The 17,339-nt window shown below is 36.1% G+C and overlaps 1 protein-coding gene across 3 annotated transcripts in view; it reads right to left on the bottom strand.

The window, feature by feature from the left end:
- The window catches only part of rec (minichromosome maintenance 8 factor recombination-defective), a 94,969-nt gene that overhangs the window by 57,005 nt on the left and 20,625 nt on the right, over window positions 1-17,339 (bottom strand). For all 3 annotated transcript variants that reach the window (XM_081730645.1, XM_081730644.1, XM_081730646.1), the window contains exons 6-7: window positions 15,840-16,096; window positions 6,786-6,890 (exon numbers count right to left, since the gene is read on the bottom strand). In XM_081730645.1, coding sequence (XP_081586771.1) covers window positions 6,786-6,890; window positions 15,840-16,096 — 362 coding nt within the window. The remainder of the gene's footprint in view (window positions 1-6,785; window positions 6,891-15,839; window positions 16,097-17,339) is intronic.

The following is a 17,339-nucleotide window of genomic DNA, read 5'->3' on the forward strand; positions in this document are numbered from 1 at the left end:
AGAACATTAGAAAGGTGCTGCTCAGTCCCTCGGGTTAGAACTAATTTCAAAACTAATTATAATTTTTTAATACTATAACACTACAGGATATCCACACAAACACTACACGCTTATAAAAGCACATAACGTGGCTACTGTTAAGCGTATTTAATTGAAACTAGTGCCATTATAAAGAGAAACGCACAAATTTTATTGTTAACTTCACAGGCACTCAGTAATGCTCCACGTGTCACGTTGAACACTTGAAGGCGATATTCCTACTCATATCAGACACGCTGCAACACAACTATTCTGAATGCGCTCGATAGTAGCAGTGATATTAAACTGCAACTATCGCAGGTTTTCAGCTACGGGAGTTACCTACCCGTTTGTTGGAAAAATCAGAAAAATCGGAGACTAACGACGAAACAAATCACTTGCTAAGCAGGAAGACACTCTACAACTGAGCTATCAAAAACACAGTCAGTCTCCTGTATATGTTGTTTCTCTTCGGGCCCCAACCAACCATTTGTTCCTTTCTTTTTATATAAGAGGCAATCAACTACAGGGACGACGACATTTATTATTATTATTATTATTATTATTATTATTATTATTATTATTATTATTATTATTATTATTATTATTACATTTTTCCAACATTATCCCATACACACTTCTATTACTGTGTGAAAACAAAATAAATTAGCTTTCATGCAATTATTTCAAGGAATTATTGATCAGACCCTAGGTTTGAAATGGGTCTCACCCTGTAGTACGTTCGATCCCGGACCCCTGAACCAATAGGGTGGACAAACACCGTGTGCGTGGGTTTTCTCGGGGTTCTCCCGTTTCCTCCCACTTTCTTCATTCCACCATTTCATTCATTACTCATCATCACCGTCTCCTTTAGCCTAACCGGCATAACCGTGGGACGTAAAACTCAAAGATTTCATTTCATTTTTCCCTGAACCAATAGCATGCACGCTGGCCGCTGGCCTAAGAAGAAAACGTAAAAATAAAATAAAGTAAAAACTACAGTAGAATTTTTGACTGTACGTTTGTGTTGAATATGAATTGTGATGGTAGGGCTCATTCTTATTAGTATGTTTGAATACCGAATTCAAGCACTTCTGTGTCAGTTTGCTTCCTCATAATATGACATTAATTCTGATATGTTATTCAGAAGATGGGAGAAAAAAGGTTTACAGTATCCAAGGTCTGTTTAGAGTATCCATTGAGAAGACCTATTATTTATTTTTTGTTTCTTCTTTTCGTTTAGCACCTCTTTCAAATCATATAAATTCCTACAGGGAATCGAATCCCACGTTTTCCATTCGTGGTCAAGAGCGAATATTTAACCAGGAGGAGCCATCTAACAATGCTTCATATCGTAAGCAAATAAAGTTGTTTAGACAAGAAAGATACGAGATGTTCCGAATAGTAAGAACGAACTCAATAAAGGCTTATTTCCTGTACACGCACTCTGAACTACCAAAGTGAACTGAATCTTCCACTTATTTCGAAATTGTATTTTCTAATGGAAATAAGAACAAATTCTACTATAGTCACGACAACTGACTGCCACAGAGCAGTTCAATATTACTACTCCAACATCTCACGTCAGATGGACGATTCATTTTCGAGCATACTGTTCTTGTTCGTTGAATTTTAAAGCCCCTTTTCAGGACTGAAGTTAAATGAGGTGTGGACCTCTGGTCTAAGGTGGAATCCGAGCTACCGTAAAGCGTTCTAATTTCAAGAATCTCCCACCGGTAGTTGAATCCGAAAGTCGGTGCACATATAGAAGCACTTCTCAGCACTAGGGTTCGGACCCACGTTCTTGTGCAGCTATAACTCAATGATGTATACGCAAAGACATTATACAAGCCTTCAACAGAAAAACGTTTCATCTATTGTGTGTAATACTGCGAATACTTTATTCTAATTCCCCACACTTGCAACAAAGCTGAGGAAAGCACTATTTTAATCTAATAATATTCCGCACTTGAAATACAGAAAATTGATTCGATTCACTTTTACACACATACATACACATATTATTTTCACATGTACGAACCCCGAGCACAAGTATGTTATTGTAATGCATGGAAATTATGCATAACAATGCAAACTAGTCACTTAAATTAACAAACAAATATTTTATTGATCCCTTACTGTATCTACATCTCTAGACTTACATATAGTACATATTTAATGTAATTGTATTGTGTATTATCACGTAAGTATAAAATAAGGAAACTTGTTTTTAAAAAAAAAGGCGAAAGAAACGTTTTCCGTTCTACATGCTCTTTATGCAAGTCTTTCCCGCAGAGTGCTTGTGCAGCGTTGGCAACATGAGCATGAACTAAGGTTTTGGCCTTTTGCGTATTTTCAGAATGACCTCACAGCCAAGCAGACAAAGGAAAGGCATATGAGGCTACTGCAATTAGCTGAAAATCATACACACCAATTGCTAGGGAAAAAGATGGGAGTATCACTGAGTAACAATTTTCATAAGAACATTTAGATAACAGCAGAAGTTTCTACTGTCTACACGTTAGAAACCTTCAGTGCGATATATATATATATTCGTTTCGAACTGCAAATTGAAAAAGCCTAAAGTGTTTCGCGGAGTAAATATTTACTTTAATGAGTTAAAATTTGGATATTCAGGATTGTACTTGGTTTTCAAGAGTTGGATTATTTCGCAGGTTTGTAAAGTAAATCTCTTTCCTAATGCTTGTGGCGGCTATGCAAAGAAGGGAATGACTGTCCAGTTTGCATTCCATCAGCTTTAACCTATGGCAGCGTCGACACAAGTCAGTGTGAAGAGCGGGATGGGGGAAATACAAGGTTGTGCATGCGTGTTAGAAACTTTAAAAGGGTGATCATTTAATTCCTTTAGTTTTCAAGATAAAAGAATTAACTTCACAAGGACGATATACACCCGATCTGCCGCATATACAAACAAAACAAAACGCTGTATTTATCATTTTAATAAGCAACAGTATGAAAAGACAGACTGGTTATTTGGTTGTAGGAAAACTTCAGAATCGTACTGCTGGCCTTGCCTGTTATTTTCAAATGAAAAAGGCACTTGGAATCAGTCAGGGTTTGATGACATGAACAATCTATTGAAGTCACGCAACGTCATCAGCAATCACAAAATCATATTCGATCGCAAATCTGTCTCACAACTTTCGGTTCAGTACGAATACTTTCAGCTGGACCAGCAACTTAAGCAAGAGACTATTAAATATAACGAGCAGGTGAAAAATAACAAGAAAATTGTACGACGAATGATTGATGTAGTTATATTCTTGGCTTGTCAAAAACTTAGTTTCAGAGGCCACTTGGAGGATAAAGACTGTTAACTGGGGGAACTATATTGAATTACTTCAGTTATTAAGAAAATATGAAGTTTTAGACAACCACTTTCAAACAGCTACAGTATTTTCGGGACTGTCAAAACATATACAAAATGACCTGATTCAAAGCGTTGCCACTGTCATAATAAATGAAATTATAAAAGAAATAGCTGATTAATCTTTCATTTCTGTGATACTAGACGAAACTAGTGACATTTCATTACATTCTCAACTCTCAACAGTTGTAAGGTACATTCTTCCCGATGGAGAAGTTGTTGAACGATTTCTGGGCTTTACAGATGTCAGTTCAAATCGCACTGCGAGCTCTTTAGCACAACACGTTTTCCAAATCCTCGAGAAGTATGATAGTGGTTCCAAACCAGTCGCTCAGTGTTATGACGGTGCTGCAGTCATGTCCGGCGAAATGAATGGCATTCAAAAGAAAGTTAGGGATAAATATCCTGATGCATTGTTTATTCATTGTTTAGCACACCGGCTTAATTTAGTATTCTCCCAGTCAGTGTCGGCTATCAACGAATGTAAAATTTTTTTCATGACACTTCGTAGTTTTGCCTTTCTTTTCAAATTCCACAAAACGGATGGCAGCTTTAGATTCAGAAGTTAAGAAGAGATTTCCTAAAGTGTGTCCTACTGGATGGAATTACAATTCGAAGCTTATTGAAGCAATAGTAAAGCACAGAAATTAGTTGACGAATCTGTTTTATACTATTTTGGATAATCCACAAGAATGGAATAAAGACGCATATCATGAAGCCCGGGGATTTGATTCTGTGATTTTTGACTTCGAGTTTAACTTCTTGCTACTAATGTTCAGCGAAATATTTTCTTTAACGGGCTCCCTCTACGACGTACTTCAGACCGTCACTTGATATAAATTATTGCATTAAAAAAAGTAAAGAAAATAGAGGAAATTCTGAAAGTCAAAAGAAATAATTTTGATTCAGTATGGAACAGTTGTGACGCAAATGTAGGTCCTCCCAGGAAAAGACGTTGCACAAATGACGGTAGTGATATGAAAACACATTATCGTCGTTTATATTGTGAAATATATGACGACATATGCGGCCAGATTGAGCTTAGATTCAGTAATTTGGGAAAATTGACATTTCTTCAGTTGCTTGATGAAAAGAACATCCAGAAAACATTCCCTGATGCAGAATTTTCTTCACTGAAAGTTATGGCCAATACTTCGATTTCGCCCGGCTCAGGAGTGAACTCTGCGTTGCATATTCTACAAATGAATATTTACCAATGTGTGTTCCAAAACTTCTTATCTATTTGAAAAGGACTGGATTGTCATCGTCTGCTTTCAAGGAACTTTATAAACTATGTAGCCTGATTGCCACTTCTGCACTTAGACGAATTCATACATTCTGCAAAAATACTCAAGACCAAGAGAGATGTTTGACCTATATCTATTGAAAAAAAGCTGGTGAAATTGCAACAAGCTGAAAGTGATGATGAGTTTTATAATCGAGTGATTGAAGAGTTTGACAAGAAAGGGAGGAGAATAGATTTAAAATGTAAGTGAGGTAGTGGATTTTATAATCGGTTGATTCAAGAATTTTTCAAGAAAGAAAAAATAAACCTTAAAAAGTGACATAGTGAATTTTATGATCGGGTAATTGAACAATTTGATAAGAAAGGAAGAAAAATAAACTTAACATTTAAGTGAAGTATTAAAAAGTGGTGACTTTTAACGGGTGATTGAAGAATTTGGCAGGAAAGGAAGTCGAATAGACTTAAAATTTAGGTGACGTGGTGAATTTTATAATCGAGTAATTAACGAAGAATTTGACAGGAAAGGATGGAAAAATTTAAGTGATAGGTGAGCAACATTATATAATATTTCAGTTGTTCATAGTATTTGGTACCTTAACAATTGCTTCCCTCACTCTATGTCACCGACCGCCACTGGGTCTGACTCTATAACGTTCGATCTGGGACCCCATGAACCAGCAGCATGCAATCTGGTCACTAGACTAAGAAGAAAACTTAAAAATAAAATGAAAATAAAATAAAAACTCCAGTATAATTTTTGACTGTATGCTTGTGTTGATTATGCATTGTGAAGGTAGAGTTCCTTCTTATTAGTACGTTTCAACCCCAAATTCAAGCATTTCTGCGTGTGTGCTTCTTCATAATGTAACATTAATTCTGATATGTTATTCAGAAAATGGGAGGAAAAAAGGGTTAAAGTATCCAAGGTCTGTCTAGGAAGGATGTTAAGAGCGAATCCCCTCCCCCCCTAAAAATCTCAAATTCACACTTTATGAAGCTGCATTTTAAGTCGATTTCAAGGTTTGATAACACGTAACCTATCGAGAAATGCTGTTGCATTGTAAACATTTTATCCTGTATAAGCTGCCGTAAACACGTTCAGATTTTCAGGATATCTCACTAGTATACACACCATATTTCCACGTAAATAAATTGCTTCATACAGTTAAACAATCGCAAAGAAATTTCGAAACGCATGTGCTTTTGTTATGTGTTTACAAACATTGACGCTTAACCAAACTAAATCATATTTCTAATATTTCCTTAATGCACATTTGTATCTTCCGACCTTCGTTTACGATATCGTATGGTTAACTCTAGTATTATACAACCTCCTTGGCAGTACATAATGTGTATCTAATATAGTTTTCACACTATTTAAGCAACTATAAATCACGAGATTCGTTAGATAACGAAGTTAATACAACGATCTCATCCAAAAATGAAATAAAATGAGATTTCTAGTCTCATGACTATGCCCTTTAGGCTAAAGAAGGCGACGACTTTAATGAAAGTGAATGGCTGTGAAAGAATTGGTGAAATGGGAATGAAGGCACAAACCCACCAACATAATGTTGTCCGCCATATGCTAAATTGGCCTGGAATCGAACAAGGGATAATTACATCCGTAAAGTTCATGCATCGAATGTCCCATGGATTTTCAAATGTATGTAAGATTCGTTCTTATTTCTTATTTAACTATTTAAAACGGTCAGAAATAAAAAGAAATATGAACTAATTTTAACATGTATGGGGGATTAATACAAACTGGCTAGCGATTTCATTAATGAAACCTAGAATTTAGAGTCATATTGACAATGATTAAATTATCAAGTGCGAAAGGGATTAAATGAAAAAAGAAAATGAAATGAAGTGTTTACGTCCCACGATTATGCCGGTTAGGCTAAAGGAGACGGTGGTGATGAGAAATGAATGAAATGGTGGAATGAAGAAAGTGGGAGGAAATTGGAGAACCCCGAGAAAACCTACGCACACGGTGTTCGTCCATCACAAAATTCACTTGGCACGAGCTGTGATCGAACCAGGAACCCTACAACTGAGCCACCGCGGCTCGAAAGGGATTTAATGACTAAATTATCATTAAAATTAAAGAACAAAGAAATTATGCAGTACCTTAATAATACCTGTTACTGTGACAACATCCCCAGGTATACAAGAATCAACGAGATCTTCTGTCAACTCACACTCGATAGTTCTCGGGACTCGACCGCCTTCTCTCTGTAAGGAACAACATAAAATTAGCAGATATTAACGATTTTCGTACGACGAAATAGATGGGTCATCTCATTGGTAAATTCATATAGCCCTTCAGAAAAAATAAAAAGACAACCATAAACAGTTATCGATATAATATCTTTGAAAGAACCATGTAACACTTCAAACACTCAAAACTAATACACTTCTTATGCTTCTCAAATTGGACTGAAAATCTCAAATAGTTCAGAAGTTATTGAATGTATTTACAGATAATTATTTAGAAGATCAAGAAATATATTTGTAAAGTCACAGTGGGTCATAATTTTGTCAGGGTTTCGACGCAGAATCTGAAGCGAAAATTAGTAGTATTGACGGTCTTATAAAAAAGACTGAAAATACAAACCACACGAGTTCTCACCGGACTGCACTCGAGATAACCAACCTTCTTCGTTTTCATAGATTAAGTAAAAACAACGAAGTATATATAAAACAAAACAAATGAAAAGCCTGAATAAGGACGCATGGAAATGCTTGTCATAAAGTTGGTTCCATCTCTGTAGTCTTGTATTTCAAGTAAGGGCTTAGTTCGGGTATAGAATTCCTATAGTTTGGAAGTCTGCTGTAATTTCATACTGAGAAAAATAAACTCACTTGTAATAATAATAATAATAATAATAATAATTGTTGTTGTTGTAGTTGTAGTAGTAGTAGTAGTAGTAGTAGTAGTAGTAGTAGTAGTAGTAGTAGTAGTAGTAGTAGTAGTAGTAGTAGTAGTAGTAGTAGTAGTAGTAGTAGTAGTAGTAGTAGTAGTAGTAGTAGTAGTAGTAGTAGTAGTAGTAGTAGTAGTAGTAGTAGTAGTAGTAGTAGTAGTAGTAGTAGTAGTAGTAGTAGTAGTAGTAGTAGTAGTAGTAGTAGTAGTAGTAGTAGTAGTAGTAGTAGTAGTAGTAGTAGTAGTAGTAGTAGTAGTAGTAGTAGTAGTAGTAGTAGTAGTAGTAGTAGTAGTAGAAGAAGATCATCTTTGTCTATAAACTGTTCATAGTGCTACTTAGTTTTATTATTATTATTAGTCAAAATACTAAAATTACCTCATTGTCAAAACACCTGTTTGACAAACCCTCAATCATCAAGTAGAATGTAAGAAGAAACTGCCACTATCCAAAATTCTGGAAGCGGTAAATTTAGTTAAGCGTCAAATCATATCTAATTTCCAAACGTGATTAGAACAGACTTAACAAGCAAATAGTTTTCTGTTTAACTTACAAGCATGGAAGCAGCAATGGACTCAAACAAACAAACAAACAAACAAACAAACAAACAAACAACAACAAACAAACAAACAAACAAACAAACAAACAAACAAACAAACAAATAAATAAATAAATAAATAAATAAATAAATAAATAAATAAATAAATAAATAAATAAATAAATAAATAAATAAATAAATAAATAAATAAATAAAACACACACACGTAACTCTTTGTTTACCAACAAGAACGAACAAAGTGTCCAATCTCACTACATGGGTGAAACAAAGAATCACAAGTTGGACTAATTCTCGCTGCGATGCCCTTCTTTATCGCCACCAACGACCCTCCAAACCTCGCCGAGTGACAGACCCAATCTCCTTCAACATCAAGGTTATCGAGAACAAACTTTCCGATGGCGATGTCCATGGAGCAGTCAGACTCCTCATCTCTGATGACACTTTGGCGCCTCCAGAAGCTACAGTGCTAGATGCATTACGCAACAAACACCCTACACACAGTCATACTTTCACACCCCCTGCACTCATTGACAACGCTCCAGCCGTCCCTAGAGTTTCTGTCAAAGAAGTACAGAAAGCTCTTCGATCCTTCTCTTCCGGCTCTGCAGGAGGTATGGATAGTTTACGCCCTTCCATTCTCAAGGATCTTTTGCTGTGCTAGGATATCGATTCTAGAGACCGTCTGTTAAGCACTATCAGTGATTTTCTTCACATAATCCTCACTGGAAACGTACCTACAGAAATTAGACCACTATTTTTCGGAGCGTCGCTTATAGCGTTAAGGAAGAAAGGTGGTGATATACGCCCCATCGCTGTCGGTAACGTTTGGAGACGGCTTTCAGCCAAGATAGTATGCCAAAGAATTAGGGAACCGTTAACTACTTTCTTGTCACCACATCAGTTGGGAGTGTGCGTTCCTCATGGCTCAGAAGTTACAGCCCATGTCGCCCGACTGTATTATTCTCATCCCCACAAACAAGAGAAAATTTTCTTGAAACTAGATTTCCGGAATGCGTTCAACGAGATCAACAAGACTCTATGCTTACAGCCGTAAAAACGCACTTCCCTTATATATACACTTTCATACATCAGTGTTACTCACAGCCGAGTCATCTATTTTTTGGTGAAGATATCACAGCGAGGTGTTCAACAAGGCGACCCCCTAGGACCTGCTTTATTTGCGTTAACACTTCAATCTATTGTCAGAAATATCAATACCGAGTTAAAAATTTGGTATCTCGACGATGGGACTATAGCTGGAGACAAGGAAGATGTCCTCGAAGCTTTGTCCAAGATTCGTACTCAATCTCGTGACATTGGATTACAACTCAATTTCTGCAAATGTGAAGTCGGTTTCCTGGGAGTCTCAAACGAACAGGCCAACATCCTTTACTTCCTTTTCAACGAAGTTGCACCTGGAATTCAACTTATATCATCCAACAGAGCCTCCCTTTTAGGTGCAGCGCTACACACTGATACTCGACGCATTTTGTTATTGGACAAGATATCTAAATTAGATCTCTTCTTCACTCGCCTATCAAAGTTATCTACCCACTCAGCTTTTTATCTCCTACGGGCCTCATTAGCCATTCCAAGACTGCTATATTTCCTTCGTAGTTCTCCATCCTGGCATGAGACAGATCTTTTGGAACAATATGATGAATCCATCCGACTTGGCCTAGAATCTCTTCTCAACTGCTCTCTCACAGATAACTCATGGCTACAAGCATCTCTCCCTGTGGATCACGGAGGTCTAGGAATTTGTCGAGCCCTTGACTTGGCTACTCCATCTTTCCTTTCATCCATGTATAGCTCTATGCCTTTGATCACTTCTCTTCTTCGCAAGGATATTCATCAGGATTCAGAAGCTGAGATAAATGATTGTATCTCCCAGTGGATATCGTGCGGCGGACTCGATCTACCTGATTTTGATAAGAGAAGTTTTCAAACTTCATGGGACGCTCCTCTTATAGACTCCAGATTATCTTCTATTCTTCAGTCCTCCACCAATCCTGAAGATAAGGCACGTCTTCTTGCCACTTCTTCCCCTGAAGCAGGTGCCTGGTTACAAGCTATCCCATCTTCTTCCCTAGGACTGCATCTTCCCGACGAAAGTTTTCGAATCGCTTGTGCGTTACGTTTGGGAGCAGATGTCTGTGAACAACACCAGTGCCCTGCTTGCGGAAGTTTAGTGGGTAAGAAAGGTATACATGGCCTATCATGTGTTCACAGTGCTGGCAGATACTCTCGACACTCCACTGTTAACGATCTCATTATGAGAGCCCTCATATCCTCTGGAACGCCTTCCGTGAGAGAGCCAATGGGGTGTAGTCGCTCTGATGGCAAGAGACCTGATGGAATGTCTTTGGTGCCTTGGAAACGAGGGAAGGCTTTAATATGGGATTTCACTTGTACCGATACCCTAGCCCCCTCTAATCTTCCTTCATCTTCGACAAAAGCTGCTTCATCTTCGACAAAAGCTGGGACGGTTGCAACTCGCAGAGAATATGAAAAGAGACGAAAGTATAGCAACCTGTTGGACAAATACCACTTCGTCACCATAGCCATTGAAACTTGTGGGTCCTGGGGTCAGGAAGGTCTAAACTTCATTAATGAAGTTGGACACCGTATAGCTATTAACACAGGAGACACCCGAGCTTCATCCTACCTTATACAAAGGATAAGTATGGCTGTGCAAAGAGGGTACGTAGCAGCGATGCTAGAAACTCTCCCTCCGGGAAAAGCTTTGGACGAAATTTTCCTTTTGTAATCACTCTCCTCTCTCACCAAACTCTCGAGAAAAAAAATAATATATATATATATATATACTGTTCCATAATTCGTGCGCTGGAAGAAGACGAAGTTTTCACACTATTAATGTGAAATTTTGCATTCTTATTGAAAAATGTTCGAATTTTTCAAATTCAAAAGCAAATAAGAGAAAATCAATATTTAGCCCCTCTTTTGGGGGTGTAAACATAAAAGTTCATTTTCCTTATGGGAGATTCAATGTTAAATTTTGGAAGAGTTTTCTCCAATAATTATTGATGAGAATTTTGGGGCAAATGAGTATTATTTGGTACAAAGTGCAATAACAATCATCCGCAATGCTAGTGCAATCATCTCAAACATAATTTTGGTTAAGGCTCCCCTTTCAGGGGGAAATGGAAAGTTTACGCGTGAGATAGTGCGTGGAGTATTAGCAAAATCCCAAATCTTATTTTGGGAACACCAATAAGCATCAGATTAATTACAAATGTCACAGAATTAATATTCTGATGCTCCTTGCATGTACCAGTGATTGATATGGGGCTACAGCCCACTTTTCCAAGTCACACAAAATTCACGATAAATATCCTTAGCAGGAACACATCGGAAGAAGCTTTTTTCTATTTGTCAATTAATGTAAATTTCGGTGTGATTGTAATAAGAAGGTATATGTTTTTCAAGTCTGTAAGTTTATATTGGTAACATGAGATAAAGGAGGCGGATGGTAATTTTTTGACTTTGTAGGGCACGGGAAGCCGAGATAAAAATTCAAAATTTTATTCTGGAGTGTCAATGAACATGAAATTAATCGCAAGGAGCACAGAATTAATGCTCCGATGTTATTTCCATGTACTAGTGACTGATATTAGGCTACAGCCCCCTTTCATAAAAATCATGGTGAATGTCCTTACGCAAGGACCTACTGGCAGAAGCTAAATATTTTTCACAATTGAAGTGAAATTTGGCATTATTGTTGAAAACTGTTTGTTTAGGAAAAAAAGCTAAAGCGACAATAGGATAATACTCATGGGTTGATCTCTTTTAGTGACATCAACTCAAAATTTCATTAGCCTATTGGAGTTTTAAACGTAAAATGCGGGAAGCAGTTTTCTCTAATTATTATAAGAATCTTGCTGTTAGCAGTTTTAGTTAGAAAATACGATAACATTCCTTTTCTTCTTCCTCCCCTTCCATATATGATAATACAAGCGTTTCTAATTTTATTATGCCCACTCCTCCTTATTGAGGAAGATCGGCGGCAAGCAAAATTCAAACTTTTTGTTATTGCTAGTGAACATAACATAATTGGAAACATGACAAAATTAAACTACTTTCATGTTCCAGTGGCACTTTGAGGCTTCAATTCCCCATTCCTGGACCCAAAATCACTTAAAAGACCACTATTTTTTTTTTTTTTTTTTTAAATCTTCCATGCTCCTTTTTGGCCCATTTAGAATGCAGGCTCTTTTGTTTTTTCTCCATGCTTCTTTTGGCCCGGGCTAAGAAACGCGTGTTTAAGGAGCATTGGAACAATCAACTTTCATGTCAGAATCACACGTTGGCGTCACATTGTAAGCTGATTTCAAGTAATGTCAACAATCCTTTGTTTCGTATACTGACTCAACTTCTTGTTCACCTGCACTGAAAACAGTTTTAGACCTTTTCTTATCGCAATACACCAAACGATTTAAAACTTACGTGATGACAGTTCAATAGGAATTTGTGTCTGTAAACAACACCTGGTTAGATAGACTTCTTCGGAAGTGCACTTTACATAGCACATGGATCTAGCGGGTAGACTGGCTTAATCGTTTGAGAATTGCTTGTCATTTCCATTATATTTTAAGATAGAATTCATACTGTGGTGTTCTTCGATCATGCAGTCTTTAATTCAGGATCAGCGTGCTAATATAATTGAATGGTACATTTTATCAGAAAAATCTGCAAGAGCAACAAGATCCCGTATAGTTAAAGAACTCGAACTAAAGATGCGCGATGTGCAAAATCACTGTTTGTACAAAGAGTTTCGCAGCAATTGTTTTCAGACTGCATCTAGAAAAAGTGCAGGAAGATCTCCAAGCATATCTACAGAAGAAACAAAATGACAAGTGTTATTGTCTGTTACTAGTTCACCGCGGAAATCTCCTGCTCGTCAAGGCTTAAGCTTAAATGTTAAGAAAACTACACTACAAAGAATTTTAAGGAACTTGAAGATAAAACCATACAAAATCCGATTGATTTCTGAGTTGTGTGCAAGTGATTATGGTGATCGTGTTTATTTCTGTAACTGGTTCATTGAGAAATTAAATGAAAACCCTATGTTCTTGTTTGAAGTAATGTTTTCCGACGAAGCAAAATTCTTCTTAAATGGTTTAGTGTTCTCATTACATGCAAGAAATTGGTCATCGATGCAGCCGAACGTGAGATCAGAAGTGTCAATAAACAAACGAGGAATAATGGTTTGGTGTGGCATAACTGCTACCGAAGTGATAGGACCCTTCTTTTTTGTTGAAAATGTAACAACGGCATCATACCAAAAACTACTAAAAAAGAAAATATTTGCTGAACTTGATCATTTAAATTAAGGTCAAAGTGATGAATTATAGTTCATGCAAGATGGAGCACCACCGCACCATCTCTCTCAAATATTATTATAAATGTTTTGAAAGAAAAGTTTGGGGAACGGTTTATTTTTATGTAGTCAAGTGTCGAATGGCCACCAAAAAGTCCAGATCTTACACCATGCAATTTTTTCTTGTGGGGATTCCTAAAACAAATTTTCTAACAGAAATCATGTAACAATGTAGATGACTTGAACAGAGGATTGTCCCGAGTGTAGAGATAAACACTCCAGATATATTGGAGGTGTTCACAATGTCTTTAGTAAATCGCATTAATTTATGTCTTGCTCGTTTAGGATAGCATGCTGAACAACAGTTGATTTTATAAGCTTTACACTTAAGTTATGATATTTTTAAACAATTAATGATAGTAAAGGCAAAAATAATTGTCAAGAAAGAATAATTTCAGCAACTGATTCTTATTCCTCACGAGACATTTGTTTCTACTACAACTGTGTCCATAGCATACGGTTTTTTGACGTGTTTACGAGTGCAATACATACGAGTATGTTGTTGTGTGGGAAGTTGAATAATACGGTTATTGTGTAAGAAGTAGGGAAAATACACGCTTTTTCTTTTTACGAATAAAGCAAACAATATTGAAATTTAAAGCGCATCTATCTACTTTTCTTTAAGATTTTTTTTTCGTTCCTGCGACATTTTCCATTGTCATTTTGTGTTCTATTCCGAGAAGGTTCTGCCTAAGTGTGCAGAAACTGGTTGGTGATTTGTGTGTGTGATTTTCTGCTATAAAAAGAGTCCTAATAGATCTTTAAAAATACAAAATTCTTTGATAATATATTTCAGTGACTACATAACAACAAAGTTATATGCATAATCAATTACACTGATAGAAGATACTCGTTTAAAGTAGATTCGAGATTTATTTATTTTTATTTTATTATTATTATTATTATTATTATTATGCAATAATGGCATATTAAATATTAATTATGACATATTTACCTTCTTTCAGTATGTCCCTGCTAAGGATATTTATCGTGAAATTTTGTGATTTTTGGAAGGAAGGCTGTAGCCCTATATCAGTTACTGGGACATGCAACGACCATCGAAATATCAATCTGTGACAATTTTTATTAATCGCACACTCATTGGCAGCACTTTCAAAATAACATTTGGAATTTTCATAAACATCTACCATCTTATGCTTCGCCCCCATTGATCCCAAAGGCGGTCCATTACCAAGATAAAATTTCAGATTTAAATATATATATATATATATATATATATATATATATATATATCGTACCTTCTTACTACGGTAGCATCAAATTTCACATTACTTGATTTAATAGAATAGCTTCTTCCGGTACGTCCCTGCTAAGACATTTATGGTGAATTTTTTATGTTATTTTTTGGAAGATAGGCTGTAGCCCCATATCAATCACTGACACATGCAAGGAGCACCGGAATATTAATTCTGCGAAATTTATGATTAATCCGACGCTCACTGGCATTTCCAGAATAAAACTTGGAATTTGTATAAATATCCACCATCTTATGTTTTGCCCCTTGTGCCTCCCTAAAGCTGTGCGTTACCAAAGTCACATCCCATATTAAAAATCACATACCATTTTACCACAATAACAACAAATTCAACATTATTTGACCCCCTCCCCCCAAAAATACTTGCTTCCGGTATGTCCTTGCTAAGGATATTTATGGCTAATTTTTAATGTGATTTTTGGAAGGGGGCTGTAGCTCCATATCAGTCACTGACGCATGCAAGGAATATCGAAATATTAATTCCGGTAACATTAGTGATTAATCTGAAGCTTACTAGCGTTCACAAAATACGATTTGGAGTTTTGGTAATACTCCACCCACTACCTTTTTACGCCCCTTGCCCCTCAAAGGGGGAATCTTAACCAAAATTATGTTTGAAATGACTGCACTAGCATTGCGGATGATTGTTATTGCATTTTGTGATAAATAATACTCATTTGTCCGAAAATCCTCATCAATAATTATTGGAGAAAACTGCTTCCAAAATTTAACATTGAATCTCCCATAAGGAAAATGAACTTTTATGTTTACACCCCCAAAAGAGGGGCTAAACAGTGATTCTCTCTTACTTACTTTTGAAATTTGAAAAATTCACATTTTTCAGTAAGAATGGCATATTTCCCATTAATAGTGTGAAAACTTCATTTTCCAGCGCTGCAGAAAATTACACGAGTTATGGAAGTATATATATATATATCGCGAAAAATTACTCTATCAAACCAATATCAAATAAAGCCCATTTCACTAAAAATGTATATATATATAAAGAATTCTACAAAATGCTTGCCTGAGTATCAGGAACAATTTCTTGTAAACGAATCGACTGCCAGTTGACTGTTTGAGTGAATGGTGATGAACGAGAGGCTGTGAAGGTCCTTCCCTTACAATCATTTCCTGAGCACGAAGTGGGAGGTGAGTAAAGGCCTTCAGGTTGTTTCACGCATTGAATAGTGCCGCAAGAATTGCACTCGAACGTCATCCATGTGCACAGTAATTTTATGCTTCCTGCCCGAATTATCGTTCCTTTCACAGACACTAGTTTACCTGCAAAAAATGAGTAAACAGAAGTAAACACACTCTTTAACGAGAGTATATTTCAATAATTGTTGAATTTCATTTGTATTACGTTCAACTGATTTAATGAATACTTTCTCCTATACACTAAAGGAACCGAGTAAAACTTCAGAACTGTACAGTCCTTTATTTATTTATTTATTTATTTATTTATTCGAAATATCTGCAACTCTGACTTGCTCTGCAAATTAATTATACCCAATCTTATCTAATCGTGGAACAACAACAAACTTAAACCTACAATTAAGCATTTTCAACAAAATGAACTAAGTCGACGAACAGTTAGTTTCTTGAAATGTTTCGCTGAGCAGACATAGTGCAATTTGAAGTGTTGCTCCAGGAATGAATGATGATGAAATCAAAAATGTATCACAGACTGTACTTTTGTCTAATTAATCACTCAGCTACTATGATACGCATATTCACTCTTAACCGCTGTTTCGATACAACCAAAGAACCATTTTATATCAAAAATATCTAGAAGAGAGAACGAAATGTGTGTATTCTATCGTTACTACATAGGAAAAGTACTATTACAGTTTTACACTCGATTATGGAAAAAGCAAGAAATAAAAATAGCCATGCTACAGGCTAACCTAAGTACATTTTTTGTTTTTATAGCCATTTAACTAAGTTTTCTGTGCACACAACTCTTTATATAAAGCGGCATTTAGGTTTTTTTTTTCTTTTTTTTTTGTTTTGTTTTGTGAGATATTATCTTCTGTTAAATGGCAAACCATGTATCATATGAAATTTTAACAGTATTTACAGTACAGAAAAAGTACAATTTCCAATATTGTTATTAACTTAGCATAGATCACTGTTATAACTTTAAAAAGCCCAATATGTCTCTAATCACAAAATGTAATTAAGCATTTCTGGTGATGCAGTGGCTACAGTGGACACCATGGTGCACAGGTTCCCAGTAGAACATTATCATAACAGTAGTTCGGATTCCATCCACGTTTCATACAGTTCTAGTGTTCAAAAAGGACGCTAAACTTTAAACACCAAAATATACTGTAGTTAAATTATGTGAATTTAAATATCCTTTACTTTTAACAAAACATTAAATAGAAATATTAGTGAACCCAGTTTAGAACATTGTGTAATGTTACAACCAATCCATTTTCACACTCCTCGGGTCCAATTTATCGAGTTAGAAAAGTAAACCTATATAAATGTTAAGACTTTCAAGTCTTATCATCCTAAG

This window comes from Thermobia domestica, chromosome 11, assembly GCF_964235325.1.
Source record: "Thermobia domestica chromosome 11, izTheDome1.hap1.1, whole genome shotgun sequence".
NCBI classification, from domain to species: domain Eukaryota; kingdom Metazoa; phylum Arthropoda; class Insecta; order Zygentoma; family Lepismatidae; genus Thermobia; species Thermobia domestica.